General features: G+C 35.7%; 2 protein-coding genes across 2 annotated transcripts in view; one reads left to right on the forward strand and one right to left on the reverse strand.

Moving 5' to 3' along the window:
- LOC137641409 (phenoloxidase-activating factor 3-like) overlaps nucleotides 1-26185 on the reverse strand; it is a 152005-nt gene that overhangs the window by 92608 nt on the left and 33212 nt on the right. The gene's annotated exons all lie outside the window — the stretch shown is intronic.
- LOC137640523 (phenoloxidase-activating factor 3-like) lies at nucleotides 1710-24264 on the forward strand. The gene is made up of 10 exons (XM_068373043.1): nucleotides 1710-1867; nucleotides 14161-14257; nucleotides 15406-15532; nucleotides 16671-16752; nucleotides 16851-16980; nucleotides 18925-19024; nucleotides 20064-20251; nucleotides 20996-21109; nucleotides 23027-23182; nucleotides 23916-24264. The coding sequence occupies exons 1-10, from the start codon at nucleotides 1865-1867 to the stop codon at nucleotides 24071-24073; spliced, it is 1155 nt and encodes a 384-aa protein (XP_068229144.1). The 5' UTR covers nucleotides 1710-1864; the 3' UTR covers nucleotides 24074-24264.

Raw genomic sequence — 26185 nt, forward strand, 5'->3', positions numbered from 1 at the left:
ACGCGAGTCGGTGCAATTCTGCCTCTCTAAAAAGAACTGACTATAGACTAATCTTTTTTGTATGAGAACACCCAGTGATCACATAACTGAATCATTTCAGAACCTTTTTGCCACCGGATGTTTTTCGTTAGTTCTCCTCTTAATGCGATAAATATCCTCAGTTGACATTATAGTGGCTACTTATAATGTGAGAAGAATTGACTCGTAGCCATGCTGCTGTTGTTGTTATTATTATTATTATTATTATTATTATTATTATTATTATTATTATTATTAGTAGTAGTAGTAGTAGTAGTAGTAGTAGTAGTAGTAGTAGTAGTAGTAGTAGTATCATTATTAATACTATTATTATTATCATTATTATTAATACTATTATTATTATTATCTTTATTAATACTATTATTATTATTATTAATATAATTATTAATACTATTATTATTATTATCATTATTAATACTATTATTATTATTATTATTATTATTACTATTATTATTATTATTAATACTACTACTATTATTATTATTATTATTATTATTATTATTATTATTATTATCATTATTACTTGCTAAGCTCCAACTCTAGCTGGAAAAGCAGGATGCTATAAGGCCAGGGGCTCCAACAGGGAAAACAGCCCAGTGAGGAAAGGAAACAGGGAAAAATAAAATATTTTAAGAACAGTAATTAAAATCAATCTTTTCAATATAAACTAAAAACTCAAACAAAACACGAGGAAGAGAAATAAGATAGCATAGTGTGCCCGAGTGTACCCTCAAGCAAGAGAACTCTAACCCAAGACAGTGAAAGACCATGGTACAGAGGCTATGGCACTACACAAGACTAGAGAACAATGGTTTGATTTTGGAGTGTCCTTCGCCTAGAAGAGCCCCTTACCATAGGGTTAAAAAAGGAGTATTAAATATTAACATCCACTTACAACATCAACAACAACAACAATAATAATAATAATAATAATAATATCCACCAGGTTGAAAATGGCTGGTGGAACGAGTTAAGAAATCTTAGTCCAGTCAAAAATTATTTCTTAGAAGATGGATAATTACTTGACAGTTATCATTTCTATATGAATTAAATTTTTTTTTCAAATTGCTTGGAAATGTGGAAAAGAAATAGATCATGATTTAATATTGAAAGGAATTTTTAGTCCAATAATCAGCGTAAAATTTCCCGGCATCCAAATCTACAGGGTGCACAAAAAAGTGAATATTCCATATGTATTTTACAAAGTGACTTTTACTGTTATTACAGAGAGGGTTTAGTCATACAATCCTTAAAACAAGTCTATTGGTTGCAGTTCGAATAAATACTAACTTGAAGTAACCCAAAAGGACGTCTCTACCAATTTCTAGTTTTTTATATGGGGCACCCTGTATACGGTCTATGTATAGATAACCTATATCTATACAGTGGGTGTGGGCGTATGTAGGACCAGGTGGCGATCCGAGAGAGAGAGAGAGAGAGAGAGAGAGAGAGAGAGAGAGAGAGAGAGAGAGAGAGAGAGAGAGAGAGAAACGTTATCTTAAGACGGGTTTCATCACGTGATCAAACTTGGCCTAGACCAAAGAGTCTATGGGACTAACGTTAGGCTGGGTAGGGTATTTTATATAGAAAGCGAACTCATGAAGTTACACCAATATTAATCGAAGGTAGTAAATGATCTTTGAATAATAATTTATCCATGACTGAATCCGACTGGCACTGCGCAGACGCAGTGAGGACTTCAGACCTTACGGAGTCCTAGACTCCTAGTCCAAAGTAGGAAGGCGGTCAGTCTTGCACAAGGGACCAAGGTACCAGGTGGCAGGTTATACGTTCGTGCGCCTTCTTCCACACCTTCCTCGGGATAATGGCAAGTATATTCCATTGTAATTTAGTGCCTTAAATGATATAAGAAGTGATGATACAGTGTTAAATTCACTCACAGTAGTACACAAATCAAGCGCTGTTTTAATAATGAATTCGAAAAGAATAAGCTCCCTAGTGCTACTTTTCATCATTGGAACTTCCTCTAAATAAGTGATATTTTCTAATATGATAAAAAATGATTTTATACTCAACTTGAACAGTTCAAAAACCAGTTTTAGAATAATACGGAGCCGTTTCATAACCCCAAGAAAACATCGCTGGCATCACACCTGCCCGTGACCTTGAATTTAGTTTCCGTTATTTTAAACAAAGCTGCGATTTTATGAAACCATTTACAAAGTGAGTTTTCTATTATCTCGGCCATACGATTTTGATAAGAAAAATCATATATAAGAGAATAAAAACACGCAGTTTCACAGGTTTTTATTTTGGCTCGCGTAGGGCGTTTTGTTACGAACAGCTGAGAGAAGAGACGAAATATTCTGGACAAATCTTTGGGGGTCAGTTACTGTATATTTATTTGTCTTATGTCTGCGCTAGTGAATTTGGGTGGTATAATTATCACAGGAGAATAAGTTAATATATATTGTACTTTATATCATGCACTATATATATATATATATATATATATATATATATATATATATATATATATATATATATATATATATATATATATATATATATATATATATATATATATATATATATATATATATATATATATATATATATATATAGATATATGCCTACAGTGACTCTACCGAGTGAGCTATCAAGAGAGAATATATATATATATATATATATATATATATATATATATATATATATATATATATATATATATATATATATATATATATATTTATATATATATATATATATATATTTATATATATATATATATATATATATATATATATTTATATATATATATATATATATATATATATATATATATATATATATATATATATATATATATATATAACTGTATACATACATGTATGTATAGCCTGGCATGGAAACACCATAAACAAGCGCGAGTGGAAGGTCATATTTGAAACATTCGTCCTGCAGTGAACTAGCTAAGGCTGATGACATATATATATATATATATATATATATATATATATATATATATATATATATATATATATATATATATATATATATATATATATATATATATATATATATATACTTTTTTAAAGATCAAAAAACCAACTTAGGACTGACGAAATCACAAAATAACTCACTTATATGATCGACTATGCCTATACCCAAGATCTATAGACCTTGCCTATACCCACAGTTATATTTACTCTGCTATAACGTATATTGAAATAATGACTATACATCTACAGGGAGCAGAAGTATTCAATTCTTAAGATACATTACGTATGTTTGCAAGTCAAATTCCGGTTAGCAACACCTCTGCAATGCTCAAGACGGTTTTGGCAATATTTATGAGGTATGTCCGCTCCGTTAGTCTATGCTGTATATGGAAGCCTGGGATATGAGAAGCTGTATGCTTATAGTTGAAAGGTTTAAAGGTTAATCATGAATGGCAGAGATAATTTAAAGGTTTAAAGGTCAGTCATGAATGGCAGAGGCAACTTACAGGTTTAAAGTTCACTTATGAATGACAGAGGCAACTTAAAGGTTTAAAGTTCACTCATGAATGGCAGAGGTAACTTAAAGGTTTAAAGTCCACTCATGAATGGCAGAGGTAACTTAAAGGCTTCAAGATTACTCATGAATGGCAGAGGTAACTTAAAGGTTTAAAGGTCACTTATGAATGGCAGAGGCAACTTAAAGGTTTAAAGGTCACCCATGAATGACCTAGGCAACTTAAAAGTTTAAAGGTCACTTATGAATGGCAGAGGCAACTTAAAGGTTTAAAGGTCACTTATGAATGGCAGAGGCAACTTAAAGGTTTAAAGGTCACTTATGAATGGCAGAGGCAACTTAAAGGTTTAAAGGTCACCCATGAATGACCGAGGCAACTTAAAAGTTTAAAGGTCACTTATGAATGGCAGAGGCAACTTAAAGGTTTAAAGGTCACCCATGAATGACCGAGGCAACTTAAAAGTTTAAAGGTCACTTATGAATGGCAGAGGCAACTTAAAAGTTTAAAGGTCACTTATGAATGGCAGAGGCAACTTAAAGGTTTAAAGGTCACTTATGAATGGCAGAGGCAACTTAAAGGTTTAAAGGTCACCCATGAATGACCGAGGCAACTTAAAAGTTTAAAGGTCACTTATGAATGGCAGAGGCAACTTAAAGGTTTAAAGGTCACTTATGAATGGCAGAGGCAACTTAAAGGTTTAAAGGTCACTTATGAATGGCAGAGGCAACTTAAAGGTTTAAAGGTCACCCATGAATGACCGAGGCAACTTAAAAGTTTAAAGGTCACTTATGAACGGCAGAGGCAGCTTAAAGGTTTAAAGTTCACTCATGAATGGCAGAGGCAACTTAAAGGTTTAAAGTTCACTCATGAATGGCAGAGGCAACTTAAAGGTTTAAAGATCACTCATGAATGGCAAAGGCAACTTAAAGGTTTAAAGGTCACTTATGAATGGCAGAGGCAACCCAAAGGTTTAAAGTTCACTTATGAATGCCAGAGGCAACTTAAAGGTTTAAAGGTCACTTATGAATGGCAGAGGTAACTTAAAGGTTTAAAGGTCACTTATGAATGGCAGAGGCAACTTAAAGGTTTAAAGGTCACTTATGAATGACCGAGGCAACTTAAAAGTTTAAAGGTCACTTATGAATGGCAGAGGCAACTTAAAGGTTTAAAGGTCACTTATGAATGGCAGAGGCAACTTAAAGGTTTAAAGGTCACCCATGAATGACCGAGGCAACTTAAAAGTTTAAAGGTCACTTATGAACGGCAGAGGCAGCTTAAAGGTTTAAAGTTCACTCATGAATGGCAGAGGCAACTTAAAGGTTTAAAGTTCACTCATGAATGGCAGAGGCAACTTAAAGGTTTAAAGATCACTCATAAATGGCAAAGGCAACTTAAAGGTTTAAAGGTCACTTATGAATGGCAGAGGCAACTTAAAGGTTTAAAGGTCACTTATGAATGGCAGAGGCAACTTAAAGGTTTAAAGGTCACCCATGAATGACCGAGGCAACTTAAAAGTTTAAAGGTCACTTATGAATGACAGAGGCAACTTAAAGGTTTAAAGGTCACTTATGAATGGCAGAGGCAACTTAAAGGTTTAAAGGTCACCCATGAATGACCGAGGCAACTTAAAAGTTTAAAGGTCACTTATGAACGGCAGAGGCAGCTTAAAGGTTTAAAGTTCACTCATGAATGGCAGAGGCAACTTAAAGGTTTAAAGTTCACTCATGAATGGCAGAGGCAACTTAAAGGTTTAAAGATCACTCATGAATGGCAAAGGCAACTTAAAGGTTTAAAGGTCACTTATGAATGGCAGAGGCAACCCAAAGGTTTAAAGTTCACTTATGAATGCCAGAGGCAACTTAAAGGTTTAAAGGTCACTTATGAATGGCAGAGGTAACTTAAAGGTTTAAAGGTCACTTATGAATGGCAGAGGCAACTTAAAGGTTTAAAGGTCACTTATGAATGGCAGAGGCAACTTAAAGGTTTAAAGGTCACCCATGAATGACCGAGGCAACTTAAAAGTTTAAAGGTCACTTATGAATGGCAGAGGTAACTTAAAGGTTTAAAGGTCACTTATGAATGGCAGAGGCAACTTAAAGGTTTAAAGGTCACCCATGAATGACCGAGGCAACTTAAAAGTTTAAAGGTCACTTATGAACGGCAGAGGCAGCTTAAAGGTTTAAAGTTCACTCATGAATGGCAGAGGCAACTTAAAGGTTTAAAGTTCACTCATGAATGGCAGAGGCAACTTAAAGGTTTAAAGATCACTCATGAATGGCAAAGGCAACTTAAAGGTTTAAAGGTCACTTATGAATGGCAGAGGCAACCCAAAGGTTTAAAGTTCACTTATGAATGCCAGAGGCAACTTAAAGGTTTAAAGGTCACTTATGAATGGCAGAGGCAACTTAAAGGTTTAAAGTTCACTCATGAATGGCAGAGGCAACTTAAAGGTTTAAAGGTCACTTATGAATGGCAGAGGCAACTTAAAGGTTTAAAGGTCACACATGAATGGCAAAGGCAACTTAAAGGTTTAAAGTTCACTTATGAATGGCAGAGGCAACTTAAAGGTTTAAAGTTCACTCATGAATGGCAAAGGCAACTTAAAGGTTTAAAGTTCACTCATGAATGGCAGAGGTAACTTAAAGGCTTAAAGATTACTCATGAATGACAGAGGCAACTTAAAGGTTTAAAGTTCATTTATGAATGGCAGAGACAACTTAAAGGTTTAAAGTTCACTCATGAATGGCAAAAGCAACTTAAAGGTTTAAAGGTCACTTACGAATGGCAGAGGCAACCCAAAGGTTTAAAGTTCACTTATGAATGGCAGAGGCAACTTAAAGGTTTAAAGGTCACTTATGAATGGCAGAGGCAACTTAAAGGTTTAAAGTTCACTTATGAATGGCAGAGGCAACCCAAAGGTTTAAAGTTCACTCATGAATGGCAAAGGCAACTTAAAGGTTTAAAGGTCGCTTACGAATGGCAGAGGCAACCCAAAGATTTAAAGTTCACTTATGAATGGCAGAGGCAACTTAAAGGTTTAAAGGTCACTTATGAATGGCAGAGGTAACTTAAAGGTTTAAAGTTCACTCACGAATGGCAGAGGCAACATAAAGGTTTAAAGGTCACTTATGAATGGCAGAGGCAACATAAAGGTTTAAAGGTCACTCATGAATGGCAGAGGCAACTTAAAGGTTTAAAGTTCACTTATGAATGGCAGAGGCAGCTTAAAGGTTTAAAGTTCACTCATGAATGGCAGCAGCAACTTAAAGGTTTAAAGTTCACTTATGAATGGCAGAGGCAACTTAAAGGTTTAAAGGTCACTCATGAATGGCAAAGGCAACTTATAGGTTTAAAGGTCACTTACGAATGGCAGAGGCAACCCAAAGATTTAAAGTTCACTTATGAATGGCAGAGGCAACTTAAAGGTTTAAAGGTCACTTATGAATGGCAGAGGCAACTTAAAGGTTTAAAGTTCACTTATGAATGGAAGAGGCAACTTAAAGGTTTAAAGTTCACTTATGAATGGCAGAGGCAACTTAAAGGTTTAAAGGTCACTCATGAATGGCAAAGGCAACTTAAAGGTTTAAAGGTCACTTACGAATGGTAGAGGCAACCCAAAGGTTTAAAGTTCACTTATGAATGGCAGAGGCAACTTAAAGGTTTAAAGGTCACTTATGAATGGCAGAGGCAACTTAAAGGTTTAAAGTTCACTTATGAATGGCAGAGGCAACTTAAAGGTTTAAAGTTCACTTATGAATGGCAGAGGCAACTTAAAGATTTAAAGGTCACCCATGAATGGCAGACAACTAAAAGGTTTAAAGGTCACTCATGAATGGCAGAGGCAACTTAAAGGTTTAAAGGCCGCTTATGAATGGCAGAGGCAAGGGACAGTGACATTGCCCTACCGAGTAAGACAATGCTCAAGAGACTGACCATATATACATATGATGAGCGCCCAAATCCCCTCTCCACCGAAGTTAGACCCAAGGGCCAGGCAATGGCTGCTGATAACTCAGCAGATAGACCTATAGGCTCCCCCAAACCCCTCATCCTTAGCTCACAAGGATAGCGAGGTTGCAGCAACCAAAGAAACTATCGAGTATAAGTGCTTATACTTACAAACTAGATGCCAAGGCTTTAAATTAAATCCATACTTTATTTATGACACTGTGTTTAATTAATGAAAATAAAAGGGGTTTGCAGATAAGAGCATATCTACGCCTTCAAAGTCAATTACCTTGTGGCGGCCTAATGGTAGCGTCCTTGCCTGGTGATCGCTAAACTGGGGGTACGAGTCCCGCTATATCTCGTTAGTTTCTTTGGTCGCTGCAACCTCCCCATCCTTGTGAGCTAAGGATGCGGGGTTTGGGGGAGCGTATAGGTCTATCCGCTGAGACACCAACAGCCATTGCCTGGCCCTCCTTGGTCCTAGCTTGAGTGGAGAAGGGCTTGGGCGCTGATCATATGTATATATGTTCAGTCTCTAGGGGTATTGTCCTGCTTGCTAGGGCAATGTCACTGTCCCTTGCCTCTGCCATTCATGAGCAACCTTTAAACCTTTATAGGCATTGAAAGAATGAGTGAAAGTGGAGTTATTCTATCACAGGTGGCGGCGAGATTTTGGGAAAACCAGCGCCCAATGAAAGGAAATGCTTATATACATGCTTAAGACACTGACTGTACCAGCAGCTCACTTCCGATGAAAGAGATTGTACCATTGGATACCACTGAAGGAGTCGTAAAAGACATTAAAAGTATTATTGTTCTTGAAATCGGTATAATTGGTAAAATCTTTATTATAATTATATTTATAATAAATATCAAATTTAGTATTTATGAGATAAATGGAATGAATGTATTTCTGGAATTTAGGCTGAAAAGCCATTCACTGGGGAATTTTCATATAATCAGTGCTTTAACCTCTCAGGCTAGAGGTGGCACTCCTGTGATTTAGCTAAGCCAGACATTATATATATATATATATATATATATATATATATATATATATATATATATATATATATATATATATATACATATACATATATAATATATATACATATATTTACATTTATATATACATATACATATATACATATATATATACATATTTATATATATATATATATATATATATATATATATATATATATATAATATATATATATATATATATATATATATATATATATATACATATATATACATATTTATATATATACATATATATATAAACATATATATATAAATATATATATATATATATATATATATATATATATATATAAGTATTTATACATATATATACACACATAAACACACACACACACACACACATATATATATATATGTATATATATATTTATGTGTGTAATTTTTATAAAATCGAGGTCCTTTTTTACGATCAACTCACTGCAGAAAGGAAGGATCTACCTAGGCTCTGTCAATGCATGTGTAATTATTCAAAATGAAAGTCTGAATGATAGAATAATTTGGGACAAGATTATCCCTTTCAATATTAAGCAGCAACAATGAATCAAGGTTGCCCACCTGTTGGAACGTTGCTATGGTTCACATAAACCCAAAGATAAACTAGAGGGGCACTTAGTAGGGCGCAGACCTCCGCCACAGCATCTTATTTCTCGACCTTTGGCCTTAACACGTATCAATTGGCGTGGATTTTCACACACTCAAATATGAACCAATTTTGATGTCTATGTGACAATAATGTCCAAAAGTATAGCTGATTACGTGAATTGAACATTTTGCTTGACCGTGACCTTGACCTTTGACCTTAACCTTCCAAAATTTTATAATTTCCAGCTTTTTACATAACAGTTAATCCCAGCAAGTTTCATTACTCTACGATCAAAAATGGTCGCCAGGAAGCTGTTCACAAACAAACTCACACTCTCGAACAGGGGATAAAACATAACCTCCTTCCAACTTCTTTAGCGGAGGTAAAAAGGGTCATCCAAAAACGCACAGAGTCGAGGTCATGAAGGGACAGTGGATGACCTAGGGTCAAAGATATGGGCCAAGCCCAATGGTTGATTAATTGATTGATTTAAGAGTTCTCTGGCATCCTGACATCGAAGGTCATTGACACCGATGTGGTTTGCTATAAATAAAGAATAAAATATTAAATTTAAAACCATAAAAGCGAAGATGTCCTTATAAAATTCAGGTTTCTTTCAGAAGAGCTATGGGGTTGTCCAAATCTTTTCAATATTGAAGATAGGATCAAATATTTTCAGAATTGTAACTCTCTTACTCTTAGATAATTGCTACTCTGCTACTGCTACTACTACTACTACTACTACTACTACAAGTACTACTACTACTACTACTAATAATAATAATAAATAAATAAAAAAATAAAATAATGAAATTAATAACAGACGCGAACTGTGCCAAAGACCGTCGGAAGAAATTACTTGGAAAACAATGAGAGAGAGAGAGAGAGAGAGAGAGAGAGAGAGAGAGAGAGAGAGAGAGAGAGAGAGAGAGAGAGAGAGAGAGAGAGACAGGCCTTGTATCAGTGAGTATAAACGAATAGCTGGAATATTAACTAAGAGATGTTTATTTCAGGGTCGTTTGGACACTTGAGGTCCTCCATTCATCAGACGGGTGTTGGAGTCTGCGACCGAAGTAGAGGGAGATTTTGTCGCAAGATTTGAAACTTGTGATGTATTTGTATGAATATAATGATTGTGTTGATGATATTTTCTTTTAATATCAGGGGAAAATAATTCACTTTCCTTATTAGCATTTTAATTCTAGATATATATACAGAGTCTGTATATCCAAGACCGTTTCAAAATGTATTCGAGAGAGCGAGGTATACTTCTCTTCGGGGATTTGTAGAGAACTTCACAAATCCTCAAACTTTACTCAAGAAATATTCATCCGCTGATTGTACGAGACATTTTCTTAATATTATCTCCCCGTCTCCAGTCCCTCTTGTGAAGGTTAGCAAAACCTTCGACACTTTGAAGTCTCCGAGGTTTCATCAAGGCCACGAGACATATCTCTCTTCAGCCGCAACCAACGCCAAAAAAATAGACATTATCGGAGAGTAACCACAGCTCGTCTCGCACCGCCAAATGATAAAATTCTATTTTATAATCATATTTTTCTGGTGCTCTTATTCAATCTCTTGCAAGCACCAAGGCACACCAAGGCACTGATATTTTGGAGTGAGATTACCACGAACACATGTCCCATCGGCAACAGTAATCACACTATTGTCCAGAACCTGTTTAATTTGTCTTACACATGATTTGATTTTTCCTTTAAATCTAAATCATTTTCATAATTACCAGTTATAATTAAAACTACTTGTACTAGCTAAGCTACAACCCTTATTGGAAAAGCAGGATGATATAAGGTTCAATGTCTCCAACATGGAAAATCACCCAGTGAGGAAAGGAAATTAGGAAACAGAATAGTGTGCCTGAGTGTACCCTCAAGTTGTTCGAAGTATCAGTGTCCATCTTCTGTTAACAAACAGAAAATGCTATATAAGGGGGGGGGGGGGCAGTGGGGCATTAGCTGAAGAAGTGGAAGAGTCTTGAAATGTCTGTGGAGCTAAAGACGGAAAATTTTCAAGGGAGTGGTGAGCCAACCTCTCCATAGAGGAAAAGTTAAGTGATTGTTGTGCAGATTTCTCCATAGAAGTAGAAATCTAGTGATTATTGTGATAACTTCTTCCTAGATGTAAGAAAAGTAAAGTGATTGTTGCGTCGACTTCTCCATAAAAGTAAGAAAAAGGAAGTGAATGTTGTGCTAACTTAGTGATTTTTGTGACAACTTCTCCATAAAAGTAAGAAAAGTGAAGTGATTTTTGTGACAACTTTTCCATAAAAGTAAGAAAAGTGAAGTGATTGTTGTAACTTCTCCATAAAAGTAGAAAAAAATCTAGTGATTGTTGTGACAACTTTTCTATAGAAGTAGAAAAAATCTAATGATTGTGACTTTTCTATAGAAGTAGGAAAACTCTAGTGATTGTTGTGACAACTCCATAGAAGTGGTAAAAATCTAGTGATTGTTGTGACAACTTTTCTATAAAAGTAGGAAAACTCTAGTGATTGTTGTGACAACTTTTCTATAAAAGTAGGAAAACTCTAGTGATTGTTGTGACAACTCCCTAGAAGTGGTAAAAATCTAGTGATTGTTGTGACAACTTTTCTATAGAAGTAGGAAAACTCTAGTGATTGTTGTGACAACTCCATAGAAGTAGAAAAATTCAGGGGATTGTTGTGAAAACTTTTCTATAGAAATAGGAAAACTCTAATGATTGTTGCGACAACTCCACAGAAGTAGGAAAAATCTAGTGATTGTTGTGACAACTCCATAGAAGTAGAAAAATTCAGGGATTGTTGTGAAAACTTTTCTATAGAAGTAGGAAAACTCTACTGATTGTTGTGACAACTCCATGGAACTAGAAAAAATCTAGTGATTGTTGTGACAACTTTTCTATAGAAGTTTAAAAATCTAATGAGATGTTGTGACAATTCCATAGAAGTAGAAAAAATTTAATGGTTGTTGTGACAAATCTCCAAAGAAGTAGAAAAGTAATGATTATTGAGCCAGCCTCTCCATAGAAGTAAGAGAAATAAAGAGATTGTTGTGTCGATTTTTTCCATAGAAGTAGAAAAAATCTAATTACTGTGTCAACTTCAATGAACAGATTTGTGTTGAGCCAACTCCTCCACAGAAGAAGAAAAATTAAACTTATTGATATGCCAAATCCTCCATCGAAGTGAAGTGTGAATATAAAATGCAATCGAACCTAAAAACCAGTCCAAATGAGTTGTTTTCTCAGTACGCGTGGAGACCGAAGAAGAAACAAGCTAGGACAGATGCAAACATACGCAATAGTGTTTTCAGATGGTTTGGTCATGTAGAGAAAGCAGTAAAAGAGCCATTGGAGATAGACGTGAAAGGCGCAGTGTGTAATCCTTCTAGACATACTGCTGATGAGCTGTCTTTACAGGAGTACGAAATGGCATATCGGTGGAAGTATAGGGCACAGAGTTCAGTCACAATATATACATATATATATATATATATATATATATATATATATATATATATATATATATATATATATATATATATATATATATATATATATATATATATATATGGTTCCACCAGAAGGCTATTAAGTGGGGGACAGCTGGGACCAAAGAGACACTAGAGACCGTAAGTACTGCTTACAATGCACCGCTTGAGATGGACTGATTGCACAACACTGCTAAAGGATTTAATATTGAGATCGGTTGTGAGTTATGAGAGAGAGAGAGAGAGAGAGAGAGAGAGAGAGAGAGAGAGAGAGAGAGAGAGAGAGAGAGAGAGACGAAAATCAGCTATTAATCCTCTTTCGTGATGAAATACGACAGGAAGTAGACATTCTAAAATCTAACGAATTAAAAGCAATTCCGGAGTCTGAAATAATTAGCTTTAGTACCTAATAATACGAATTAAGCTTCAGAGGGAAATTTGTGGAGGAGAAAGCAAAGTGGCCTCCACAATCTTCATTACAAACAACCACAATCTTTAGAGGTCTCCTTGTTTGAATTTTCTCAATGAGAAAATAATGTTGTGTCTCGTGATTAATTATTTGGTTACTGCGGCTTCTCTGAAGACCACTTGCACCTTGGTTCGTGAATATTTCATTTTATTTTAATGTTATTACTCTTAAACATCTCTTGTAGCATATTTCCTTATTACTTTCCTCACTGAGCTATTTTCGCTGTGGAAGCCCTTGGGCTTAAAACATCCTGCTCTTCCAACTAGGGTTGTAGCTTAGCAAGTAGTAGTAGTAGTAGTAGTAGTAGTAGTAGTAGTAGTAGTAGTAGTAATTCGTTACACATTACTTCTCATGTAGTTTATTTTCTTATTTCCTATCTTCCCTGGGCTATTTTCCCTGTTGGAGGCCCTAGGCTTCTAGCATCCTGCTTTTCCCACTAGGGATGTAGCTTAGCAAATAATAATAATAATAATAATAACTATTATTGGGAATATATCTTTTGGATATTTTTATGATTTAAAATCTATAATTGCAGGTATGGAGGATCAATGAATTTTTAGATGCCCTTTCTTCTTTACAGGTGTTATTTAAATGGCTCAATATTATATCTATTTCCTTATTTTCTTTCCTCACTGGGCTGCTTTCCCTATTATTGGGCTTATAGCATTTTATTTTTTCGTACTAATAATGTAGCTTAGCTAATAATAATAATAATAATAATAATAATAATAATAATAATAACTGTTATTGAGAATATATCTTTTAGGTAATTTTAAGACTTCAAATCTATAATTGCAGGTTTTATTGTGATATATAATTTTCCCATCGTCCAAAATAAAAATGCAAATTGAAACAATTGCTATTAAGTATCCCATTTTTTCAAGCCTTTATCAATTTATTCTGTTTCCTCAATAACCACTAACTGCGTTTGTCTCTTTGACTAATTGATTAGATGAAGTAAATTCTCTTTATTATGTTTAAATCTAAGATTATCTTCCGTGAACAAAGTCTTCATAATTGGAAATTTACCTGAAAAAATATCGTTTAACAATATAACCTGACATTTCAGGTTTGAATTTTTAATAGCGTCTTTTCTTCTCCACAGGTGTCACAAGTAATGAAGACCTTTATTCCTGGAATCATTTTGTTCTCTTTGCTTCTCCTGGTCGAGAGGAGTGAGGGACAGAGTGGAAGAGGCGGAGGTATTTATCATTTTTACTCCTTTCTTTTCCTTAATGCCAGTTTACACGGGGATAGTTTACTGGCGCCAGTTTATTGGCGTCAGCAAACTATATCCCCGTGCAAAGGCAGTGTCCTCGTGCAAATGCGTACTATCCTGGAAAGTTTACTTGCACCAGTTTATTGGCGTTAGCAAACTATCTCCGTGCAAAGGCAAAGTGTCCTTGTGCAAACGCGTACTATCCTGGAAAGTTTACTGGTGCCAGTTTATTGGCGTCACCAAAGTATCCCTGTGCAAAGTAAAAGTGTCCTCGTGCACACTCTTACTATCCTGGAAAGTTTACCTGTCTAGTTACTGGTGCCAGTTTATTGGCGTGAGCAAACTATCCCTGAGCAAAAGCAACGTGTCCCCGTGTAAACGCTTACTATCCTGGAAAGTTTACTTGCCGCTAGTTACTTGCGCCAGTTTATTGGCGTCAGCAAACTATCCCCGTGCAAAGACAAAGTGTCCTTGTGCAAAAGCTTACTATCCTGGAAAGTTTACTTGCCGCTAGTTACTGGCGCCAGTTTATTGGTGTCAGCAAACTATCCCAGTGCAATGGCAAAGTGTCCTTGTACAAATGCTTACTATCCTGGAAAGTTTACTTGCCGTTAGTTACTGATGCCAGTGAACCCCCGTGTAAACTCTCCTTCAGACACCAGCGTTGATAGAGTTATAAAAGATGACTTTGTTATGTTCATGCAAGTTTTGCTCCAGGGGTACAGTACTGTTCACATAAAATAAGTACTTTTCTTCTTAGTATTTTGGCCAGATCTTACTTCAACATACCGTCCAGAAAAAATTTAAGGTGAAATGCTTGGCCTTTTTAGACTGGAAAGTTTTGACTTTATATTTCTGCACTACTTTACAGACAATAAAAATGCATTCACTTTCACAGAAATTAAGTCAAATTTTGCTAAACTTCAAATCATATTGTATACAGTATTTTATTGTAGAACTACTGCTTAAATCTGCACAGCTTATTCCGAGTAAAGTAGTGTTTTACAAGAATTTATGCATGGATTTGTCACACGATCGGTCCGGCTCTGGGAAAACTATTGATTCATTATATACAATACGTCGTACAGCTGTATCCACCGAGGATATTATATAGCATTGTTTGATTTCCAGGATGTGTCACTGAAAATCGCCAAAGAGGTACATGTGTAGCCATCAGGAATTGTGGAGAACTCCGTCTGCTTCTTGCACAAGTCCAAAGTAACACGGCTCCCCCAGGCTCCATTGCCATTTTACGAAGGTTTGTGATAAAGGTCTATAAAGCATCATAATAATTTAATTCTATTATGTCTCTCAATTGCTCAAGCTTTATCTACAAGATATGGTAGCATGAAATGATTCCATGTCCTAGATTGAAGTGGTTTGCCTGTTCCCATCTTCAACAACAGGCATATGAGATGGTTTCCGACTTTGCAATTTCTCCAACTAATTATTAGGAATTCTCTCATTCTTTCATCACAATTCTTTATCAGATGCTAAACTAATTCAGTCCTTCACCACCTTAACTACCAGTCCCATTTTTTCTAATTCAGTTCTTTACCACCTTAGCTACCAGTACTTTTTTTCTAATTCAGTCCTTCACTGCATTAACTAGCAGTACCTTTTTTTCTGATTCAGTCTTTCACCACCTTAACTAGCAGTACCTTTTTTTCTAATTCAGTCCTTCGCCATCTTAACTAGCAGCACTTTTTTTTCTAATTCAGTACTTCACCACCTTAACTAGCAGTACCTTTTTTCTAATTCAGTCCTTCACCACCTTAACTAGCAGTACATTTTTTTCTAATTCAGTCCTTCACCACCTTAACTTGCATTACCTTTTTTTCTCATCCAGTCCTTTACCACCTTAACTAGCAGTACCTTTTTTCCTAATTCAGTCTTTCACCACCTTAATTCACAGTACCTTTTTTTTCTAATTTAGTCCTTCACCACCTAACTACCAGTATCTTTGGCTTTTCAGGTAATTTTTTAATCTTAGAACTAGTGCAGGGGTAGGCTAAATAACTTAGCTAGGTACCCATAAAATAATTGTGATAGGGTATGCTTTTAGGTTTACTCAAGACCTCTCTTATAAACTGAAAAGACTGACAGCTCAACCTAGCAGTTAACATTGACAACGTTATGGTACAAATATACATCGTGATAATGCACATGGACAGACTTATTATCTAAGGATACTTTCCAAAACAAAATTCAAAATAACTTTACTTGGAAATGAAATCTTGGTAAAATTAATAAGAACTCTGGGACTAGTGAGTTCATTCAACTTTAAAAGATTCCTTATCCGGCATACGGAAATGTCAATTATCACGGATATAAGACTTCATTCACTCGAAATTGAAAATCAACACTCAAACCTTATAATTATGTCTCTCTCCCAGGGCCATCTGCCATTTCGACAGAGGAGAGCCTCTGGTATGCTGCCCAGAAGCCTCTCCAGCTCCACCAGCTAGGACACCTCAGGTAAGGACAGCTTAATCTTATCCACTGCCACAAATTGAGGATTCATCAAAACAAATCCTTGTGAAGACCTAAAGTTTACTCTTATTTCTATTTCATAGACGTCACCACAACAGGGGTCATCCATTCTGCCTTCAAGATGTGGCATTCAAGGTATTACAGATCGAATCATTGATGGATCGCCTGCTCCGCTGAGGGCATGGCCCTGGATGGTAGTTCTTAGGGGCAATAGTAAGTAATTTGCAAGTTTTACTTCTTGACACAAATGGAGTGATTTGGAAGTCATTTGATGTCACAACTATCCAGGTCAATGACGAACTCTTAAAAATTGAGAATGGATAATTATGCTAAACAGCTTGTATGACAAAAATAGCCACACTTGAAGCCACACAAACACATCCACTGTCCTACCTCTCATACAATGCTATCCACACACATATGTATTAATAAACACTGACTTTCTCTAACAGGAGAGGGAACTTCAAAGGAAAACAACATAAAGGTCACAAAGACATTTATAGTCCAACAACTGAATCATGGGTGTAACCCCTGAGCAGAGAAACTTCCACTTAGTTTCACACACCTCCAAAATGGATTTATAAGCATCACATCAATTTCCATTTTGACATTTTATATATATATATATATATATATATATATATATATATATATATATAATATATATATATACATATATATTATATATATGTGTGTATGTAAGTGTATAATATATATATATATATATATATATATATATATATATATATATATATATATATATATATATATATATATATATGTATATATATATATATATATATATATATATATATATATATATATATATATATATATATATATATATACACACACACTACAACCTGGAACAATGGCATCCCATCCGTAGGGTGGTATTTGAGACAGTAACTGAACACCCACAAAACATGGAGTTTAAATCCAAAATAATATCTGAGCAGCATGGAAAACATTTCATTGAAACCCAATAGACATCAAATCTAAATAATGAAAAGGATACCTGATAATTTGTCAACAGTAGCGGGTTCAAGCCACGGTGAAGAGTACATGAGGCTTACAGCTCACTCTTAGAGTACACAAGGCATACGGCTCACTCTTGGAGTACATGAGGCTTACGGGTCACTCTTAGATACTGAAGGAGTTAAGAAAGTGATAGGGAATGCCATTTCTTTTCTTCAAAGCTACTCAAATCAAAACAACCTGAAGTTTTCTAGAGCTGAGATCAAACCTGGAACAGTTTTTACGGCTTTGGCTTCTCAAGTCTATGATGATACCATCAACGCTACACGATTCAGGTCTTTGGTCTTTCATTTCTGAACTATTATTCTCAGGTCAGGATGGCAGTGATATTATGGAATAGTATATCTCTAAAGAAATGGGAAAAAGATTTTTTCTATGTTGTAGACGTGGCTTTGTTTCCACAGAGAACTTTAACAAAGCTCTTGACTCAATAACAGCACTAGCACCTGTACTCTGATATGGCACATTATCCTTGTTATGATAGTAAAGTTGGAAAGTTGTGATGGGACCTTAAAAATGATACACCCACTGACTTCTCTTATATGCCAATTACCAAGTTCTTGACTATTACTAGATTTGACTTTTTGGTTTATATCGGTTATCAATAGTTGCAATGTGGCTCTTTTTTCGTTTCCCCTCCTCTTCAGTTGTTTCCACAGATGTATTTTTCTTACTTGCCCTGTATGAACAGATTCAATTACTAGGTTTTCATACTTGCCCTATGAACAAATTCAATTACTAGCCTTTTCATACTTGCCTTGTACAAACAGATCCAATTACTAGCCTTTTCATACTTGCCCCGTATGAACAAATTCAATTACTAGCCTTTTCATACTTGCCCTGTATGAATAGATTCAATTACTAGCCTTTTCATACACGCCCTGTATGAACAGATTCAATTACCAGCCTTTTCATACTTGCCCTGTATGGAGATTCATTTACTAGCTTTTTCATACTTGCCCTGTATGAACAGAATCCTTTACTAGCCTACACCTTAAACTTCCAATAACCAGATTCAAATTGGGATTTTTTAAAAGTTGTATATACATTTCTTTAATACAGTGTAACTCTTGTAACATATATAAATTCACAAGAAACTCCCTTTTCTTTGTGTTCCAGATGGCGGTAGAAGTTTCTGGTTTTGTGGAGGCACCTTAATTTCAGATCGATATGTCTTGACAGCCGCTCACTGTTTCAAACCCCAGCTGGGTGTCAACCTGTAAGTTGTTCAAGTTTAAGACAATCTATTTCTTCCTTGCAAGTGCAGAAAGACAGTATGAATGCCTGGAATATTCCAACACGTGTAGTGTAGCTGTACTGGACTTGTTTCACTTAATCTAAAATGTCCAGATGTACTTGATTCATTTCATTTAGAAATCTAAAATTTCCAGCTGTACTCGATTCACTTCATTTAGCAATCTGAAACCTGCAGCTTTACTTTGTTCAGTTCATGTAGCAATCTAAAATGTACAGCTGTTTTTTGTTTAGTTCAATTAGCAATCTGAAATGTGCAACTTTACTGGGTTCATTTCACATAGCAGTCTAAATTATGCAGCTGTACATTGTTCAGTTCATGTAGCAATCTAAAATGTGCAGCTTTACTTAGTTCATATCACTTAGCAATCTAAATTATGCAGCTGTATTTTGTTCATTTCACTTAGCAATCTAGATTGTGCAGCTTTACTTAGTTCATATCACTTAGCAATCTAAAATGTGCAGCTTTACCAAGTTTATTTCACTTAGCAATCTAAAATGTTCAGCTTTACTTGGTTAATTTCACCTTAAATTTGTTCAGTCCACTTAGCCATCTAAAATTGGCAACATTACTTGATTCACTTGCCTGCTATTACAAATAAGAGTTGTGATGCCGGATGTTGTAACGTCCGTGACTGGTGAGCGCCAGACTGGGGTTCGAGTCCCGCTCTAACTCGTTAGTTCTTTGGGTTCCTGCAACCTCACCATCCTTGTGAGCTAATGATGGGGGGTTTGTGGGAGCCTATAAGTCTATCTGCTGAGTCATCAGCAGTCTCTAGAGCATTGTCCTGCTTGCTAGGGCAATGTCACTGTCCCTTGCCTCTGCCATCCATGAGCAGCCCTTAAAACCTTTAAATTGGCTATCTAAACTAACTTAACTAACAGAAGCAATTACTGATCAGGTTATTGTCTGTAGATCATACATTGAAATGTAACTGGCTTCAAAATTTCCTTCAAACAAGAGACAGATTCTAACCACTGTCTTTGCATCCTTTTGTCGCCAGGGAATTTGCAAGAATTGGAGAGCACAACATAAGGGAGGACCAAGACTGCGAATTCGGAGTGTGTGCACCACCTCCTCAGGATATCCCAGTTGAAAGGACCATCGTGCATCCAAGTTACGGTTCTCCTTGCAGTGAATGCAACGACATAGCTCTCCTGAGGCTTTCGCGAAAGGTCAACCTTGATCCCTGTGAGTGTGATATTGTCGTTGATGATTATCCAATATTATCATTATTATTATTATTATTATTATTATTATTATTATTAGTAGTAGTAGTAGTAGTAGTAGTAGTAGTAGTAGTAGTAGTAGTAGTAGTTAACTACAACTCTAGTTGGAAAAGCAGGATGCTATAAGCCCAAAGGCTCCATATTATTGGGATCCAACAGGGAAAAATAGCCCAGTGAGGAAAGGAAATGATGATGATGATTATTATTATTATTATTATTATTAGCTAAGCTACAACCGTAGTTGGAAAAGCAGGTTGCTATAAGCCAATGGGCTCCAACAGGGAAAATAGCCCAATGATGAAAGGAAATATGGAAATAAGCTACAAGAAACGTAATTAACAATTAAAATATTTTAAGAGCGGTAATAACATTAAAAGAAATCTATCATATATAAGCTATAAAAACAAAAGGCAGAGAAATAATATAGAATAATGTGCCCAAGTGTACAGCTGTGGCCCTCAACTGAACTAATTTTATTATCAAAGGGGCCTTCAAATTACAATTACAATATTTGATTTATCAGTTGTCTGTATACTATATATAAAAAAATATATCTTTACTGTACTTAGCTAAAGTTAGATACAAAGTTATATAATACTTATAGCTGTCTTCAACTCTATTTCAGTAAAAACTTTTACATTATAAAGGTATAATGTTAAAATCTCTTATTTTTTAATTACCTAATCCAAAATTTTCTTTATTCCAGTATACGTGATTCCCATTTGCTTACCACAAAACCCCGTCAGTGAAATGGGCTTTTCTGTTGAGCAGTTTCAAGGGAAATTTGCATGGGCTGCTGGCTGGGGAACCACTGCCAGAGGTATGTATCAACTGATTGATTGATTATGAGTTATCTGGCATCAGAGGTATGTATCTATTGATTGATTGATTAATTATGAGTTATTTGGCATCAGAGGTATGTATTAAATGATTGATTGATTATGAGTTATCTATCATCAAAGGTATGTATTAAATGATTAATTGATTATGAGTTATCTGGCATCAGAGGTATGTATTAAATGATTGATTGATTATGAGTTATCTATCATCAAAGGTATGTATTAAACGATTAATTGATTATGAGTTATCTATCATCAAAGGTATGTATCAAATGATTAATTGATTATGAGTTATCTGGCATCAGAGGTATATATAGATGCGGCCTTATACAAACTGAAAGACATGTAGTTGAGGTGAGTCTTTTAACAGAGCAATTTAAAACCTCTTGTATCAACAAAGTGGAGGAAATTTTTGAAAAAACTTTAATTTTGGATAAGACATGTAAATTAATACATGAGATTTTGATGGCGTACAGTTAATGTGGTAGGCCGATTCATCTTTTGTTTTCTTATTTGTATATTTTGTCAATATTATTATTATTATTATTATTATTATTTTCTAAAATACAACCCTAGTTGGAAAAGCAAGATGCTATAAGCCCGCGGGGCCCCAACAGGGGAAATAGCCCAGTGTGGAAAAGAAAAAAGTTAAAATAAAATATTTTAAGAACAGTAACATTAAAATAAATTTATCTTATATAAAATATAAAAACTTGAACAAAACAAGAGGAAGAGAAATAAGATGGTAAAAGTTTGCCCGAGTGTACCCTCAAGCAAGAGAACTCTAACCCAAGACAGTGAAAGACCATGGTACAGAGGTTATGACACTATCCAAGACTAGAGAACAACGGTTTGATTTTGGAGTGTTTTTCTCCTAGAAGAGCTGCTATTGTGTGGACTATAGCTGTTTGATAAACAATAATTGTAGACAAATAACTTTGAAGGCATTTTTTTTATACGTTATCTATATACTGTAAAAGTTAGTAGCTGTGGTCAATAAATTATCTACCTATCAATTTGACATATGTATTCACATTCATTTACATATTCACCTAGCAAATATAATGTTCATACTCTATACATCTACATGTTTTCAAAACATCCACCAAAGTACTTCTTCCTACATCTACTTTGTAGAATACAGGAGCCTATAGACTGTACAGATGTTGTTGTTGTTATTATTATTAATCATTAATTATTATTATTATCATTAATAATAATAATAATAATAATAATAATAATAGAAATAGGAATGAATGGCGAGCAATTGTAACAGTTCCTGTAGGCCCTGCTTCTTCCTCCGGTCGCCTTGATGGCCACGGAGGTAGCAGCAGTAGGGGATTCAGTATATGAAGCTTCATTTGTGGTGGATAACGGGGGAGGGTGGGCTGTGGCACCTTAGTAATACCAGCCAAACTCGGCTGAATCCCTCGTCAGGCTGGGAAGAGTGGAGAGAGGATGGGTACCCTTTTGTTCCCTTGTTTTGATGTCGGCTACTCCCCAAAATTGGGGGAAGTACCTTGATAAAATAGATATATAGACAATTATAAATACAGAGATTTTCCAATGGCATGAGCAAGAAAATATACCAAGGAGGACATGCTCATATGCAACAGCAGAGATGAGAAGTAAATTTAAAATGTGTTGTCAAAGAATCACATAAATAAGAAGCAGTGTTAATCAGAGACTGGTGTATATAAGCAAGTTTCGAGCAAAGAAAGAGCACAATGTTCATGGTCAACTAACCTAGTGAGGTCGAACAATTTGTACTCTATCTTTTCTTAAAGCTCTATCGAGAGGACCTTCTTTCCCAGCTTAATTCCTTAGTCATAAACACTCAAAAATAATCATGGTTGCACTTCACCACCAATATCGTTTAATTCTGTTTATTCTTCCAGATCCCAATGTAGTCTCCCGTCCATCTATTCTTCAGCAAGTGCAGCTGCCCATCCAAGAACTCCCATACTGTGATTTCCTTAAAAGGGGTTACCCAGAGAAGGACATGGTTCTTTGTGCTGGAGGTGAAGGGAAGGACACATGCAAAGGAGACTCTGGTAATTCATATCAACAACTTTTTAATTGCTTACAATGTTGCTAAATTAGAGTAAAATAGGGATTTATTGCAATTCCAATCCTAAGTTGGTTTAGAGGCCCAAAATCTTTGCTCAGACAACTTCTATTAAGTCTATAACGCTTCCAGATGGCTAAATCCACTACCAGATCTTTGCTCAGAATTATAATAATACATTCAGTACCTAAGCTTCATATTACCATTATTCCCACCCCAAAAGGATGCCTTTACAAGTCACTTAGAAAATCAGTGTTTGTTTGTTGTGTAAGCAATGACAGAAATTACCAAGTGTTTGGCAACGAGAAACAAAATGATTATGCATGGCCAATCATGGCATCTTGGAAATCATACAATATGTCTCTTTGTTTAGGAACAGCCGTACAGAATAATCGTATCTCAAATGTGATGCAATAATGGGTATTGTAAGAATAAGTGTTTTACCGTCATTCTCGGGGGTAATTCTCACATTAAGCGAGACATTATATAAATAAAAGTTTTTTACCGTTATTCTCAGGGGTAATTCTCATAAAGTGAGACATTGTATAAATAAGTGTTTTACCGTTATTTTCAGGGGTAATTCTCATTTAAAGTGAGACATTGTATAAATAAAAAATTGTTTTTACCATTATCCTCACTGAGGTAATTCTCAAATAAAGCGGGACACAAACCTTATTGCATGAAAGAGAAACTAAAAGAAAACTTTTGCACTATTTCAGGTGGTCCTCTAACCCTGACAAACACAGTGAGCACAAAACACTTCCTTGTGGGAGTCACCAGTCTAGGCCCTACAGTGTGCGGATCCCAAGACACCCAAGGTCTCTACACGAGTGTGCATCACTACCTACCTTGGATTATACAAAACATGCAGCCTTGAGAAAGGGTCCCAAGTCCCCTTGTGTAGGCTTTTGCTGTGTTTATTACAGCACTGTAATTTACAATTTTGTACAGAATTTCTATTTCTGACTTTTATGTGTTCATGCATAATGCATTATTTCAGTAGTCTCCATCTCAGTGTAGAGGTTTCATAAATTTATATGATACTACGATTAAAATAATATGAGTTCATGTGTGTTGATTTAAAACTTCTTGAGGGAGGCAAACCTTTAAATAATGATAATGTGGCGAGAAAAAATATTGCATTCAATATACTTTTAATGGAAAGGCAACTTCGACATCACAAATATGTGTCCATCTTCCGCAATGCTTAGCTTTATAAAATCATAATATTTACTAACCAAAGTAAACATAAAAGTAGATTTGCTCCTGTGTTTATGACTTAAACCTCCATACATACAACACATAGATGTTACTCAATTTGCTTGATTCTTCTCCTTAAGTGCAACATATAGGCTGTATGCCTTTGCTTTTTATTAACATCTTAGATTGGTTGCATAAGCTTCCTAGGAACCAAAGCTAGACAAATTCATGTCTGTGGATTAACCGGATTGTACCAATGTAATTGATATCTCCTAAGACAAATGAGGACAACATCATCTTACATTTACTTACACAACCAGAGGAGTTCTACGTTTAAGAAAAATGGTAATGCACTGTAACTTTTGTAGGTTAGATGTTACTAACAATTTTCACTGATAATGTTCCCTCAAATTATTTCATGTCTCTCCTGGCTAGGTTTGCCTCAGCTCGTTAGGGTCGGTTTTTTTCTCAGATCAGCAGGGCTGGTTTTGCCCAAGCTCACCAGGACTGGTTTTGCCTGAGCTCATTGGGGCTAGTTTTGTCTCAGCTCAGCAGGGTTGGTTTTGCCTGAGCTCATTGGGGCTGGTTTTGCCTGAGCTCTTTGGGGTTGGTTTTGCCTGAGCTCATTGGGGCTGGTTTTGTCTCAGCTCAGCAGGGTTGGTTTTGCCTGAGCTCATCAGGGCTGGTTATTCCTCAGCTCATTGTAGCTAGTTTTTCTTGAGCTCATCGGGGCTGGTTTTGCCTCAGTTCACTGAAGGTGGTTGTGCCTCAGTTTATCAGGCCTAGTTTTGCCTCAGCTCATCAGGCCTGGTTTTGACTCCCCTAACTGAGTGTGGTTTTGCCTCGGCTCATCAGGCCTGGCTTTGCCTCAGCTCACTGGGGCTGGTTTTGCCTCAGCTCACTGAGGGTGGGTTTACCTCCGCTGATCACGGCTGGTTTTGTCTCGACTCATTGGGGCTGGTTTTTCCTCAGCTCAAAAAAGCATTAACTCTGCACGAGGTGTAAAACTTGAACCTATTCATGAAAACTGGGAATTGAAGTCAGACATTGGGAAGTTGACAGAAATGGCATATGAATTAAAAGTTGCAGAAAAAAGCAAGGTATGACAGTGAGGCCATCTAAATTATAGCCCTTTCTACATATGAGATGGCTGGCATATACTTATTTATATACAGAAATTATTTTCATTGATAGAACTTACAAGATCAGCAGACATAATCATCAAATTTACACGATGCTTATCCACGACAACATGGGTTATGGCGAGGCTGTCTTTTACAGTTCCGTAAGGAATGAAACAGCTGACAGAATGCTGAGGGTAATGTCAACATTTTGCATGAAGATGGAGATTGTATATGAGATCAAGAGAGATTAGTAAATTGATGACATTCATGCCTTATATATATAGAAGCAGACCTGTTACTATTTAAGTAACAGGTTATGGAAGTGGAGACTAAAACTGCTAATGAAAACTGACACTGTCCCATGAGGACTGAAGAACATGAGAGGTCCAGTGTAATTTACATAGCAACATATTCAGAGGGAAATGGAAACTCAATTTTGGCTTTGTTGAGCAACTGGTTACAGCTGAGAACCAGAATTTTAACTCATCACAGCAGTGAGACATGTACTTTCCTGGAGAAGAAAGTTAGATTATAATGAGGTTACAACACCGGCAAATTATAAGGAACCAAGCCACTCTACGGGTATATAGTAGACTACTGTACACTGAATCGAGGACCATTGTGGTTTGCTACACTGTACCACTGTAATGCATATTTGTAGAAAG

The sequence above is a fragment of the Palaemon carinicauda genome, chromosome 5, assembly GCF_036898095.1.
Source record: "Palaemon carinicauda isolate YSFRI2023 chromosome 5, ASM3689809v2, whole genome shotgun sequence".
Lineage (NCBI taxonomy): Eukaryota > Metazoa > Arthropoda > Malacostraca > Decapoda > Palaemonidae > Palaemon > Palaemon carinicauda.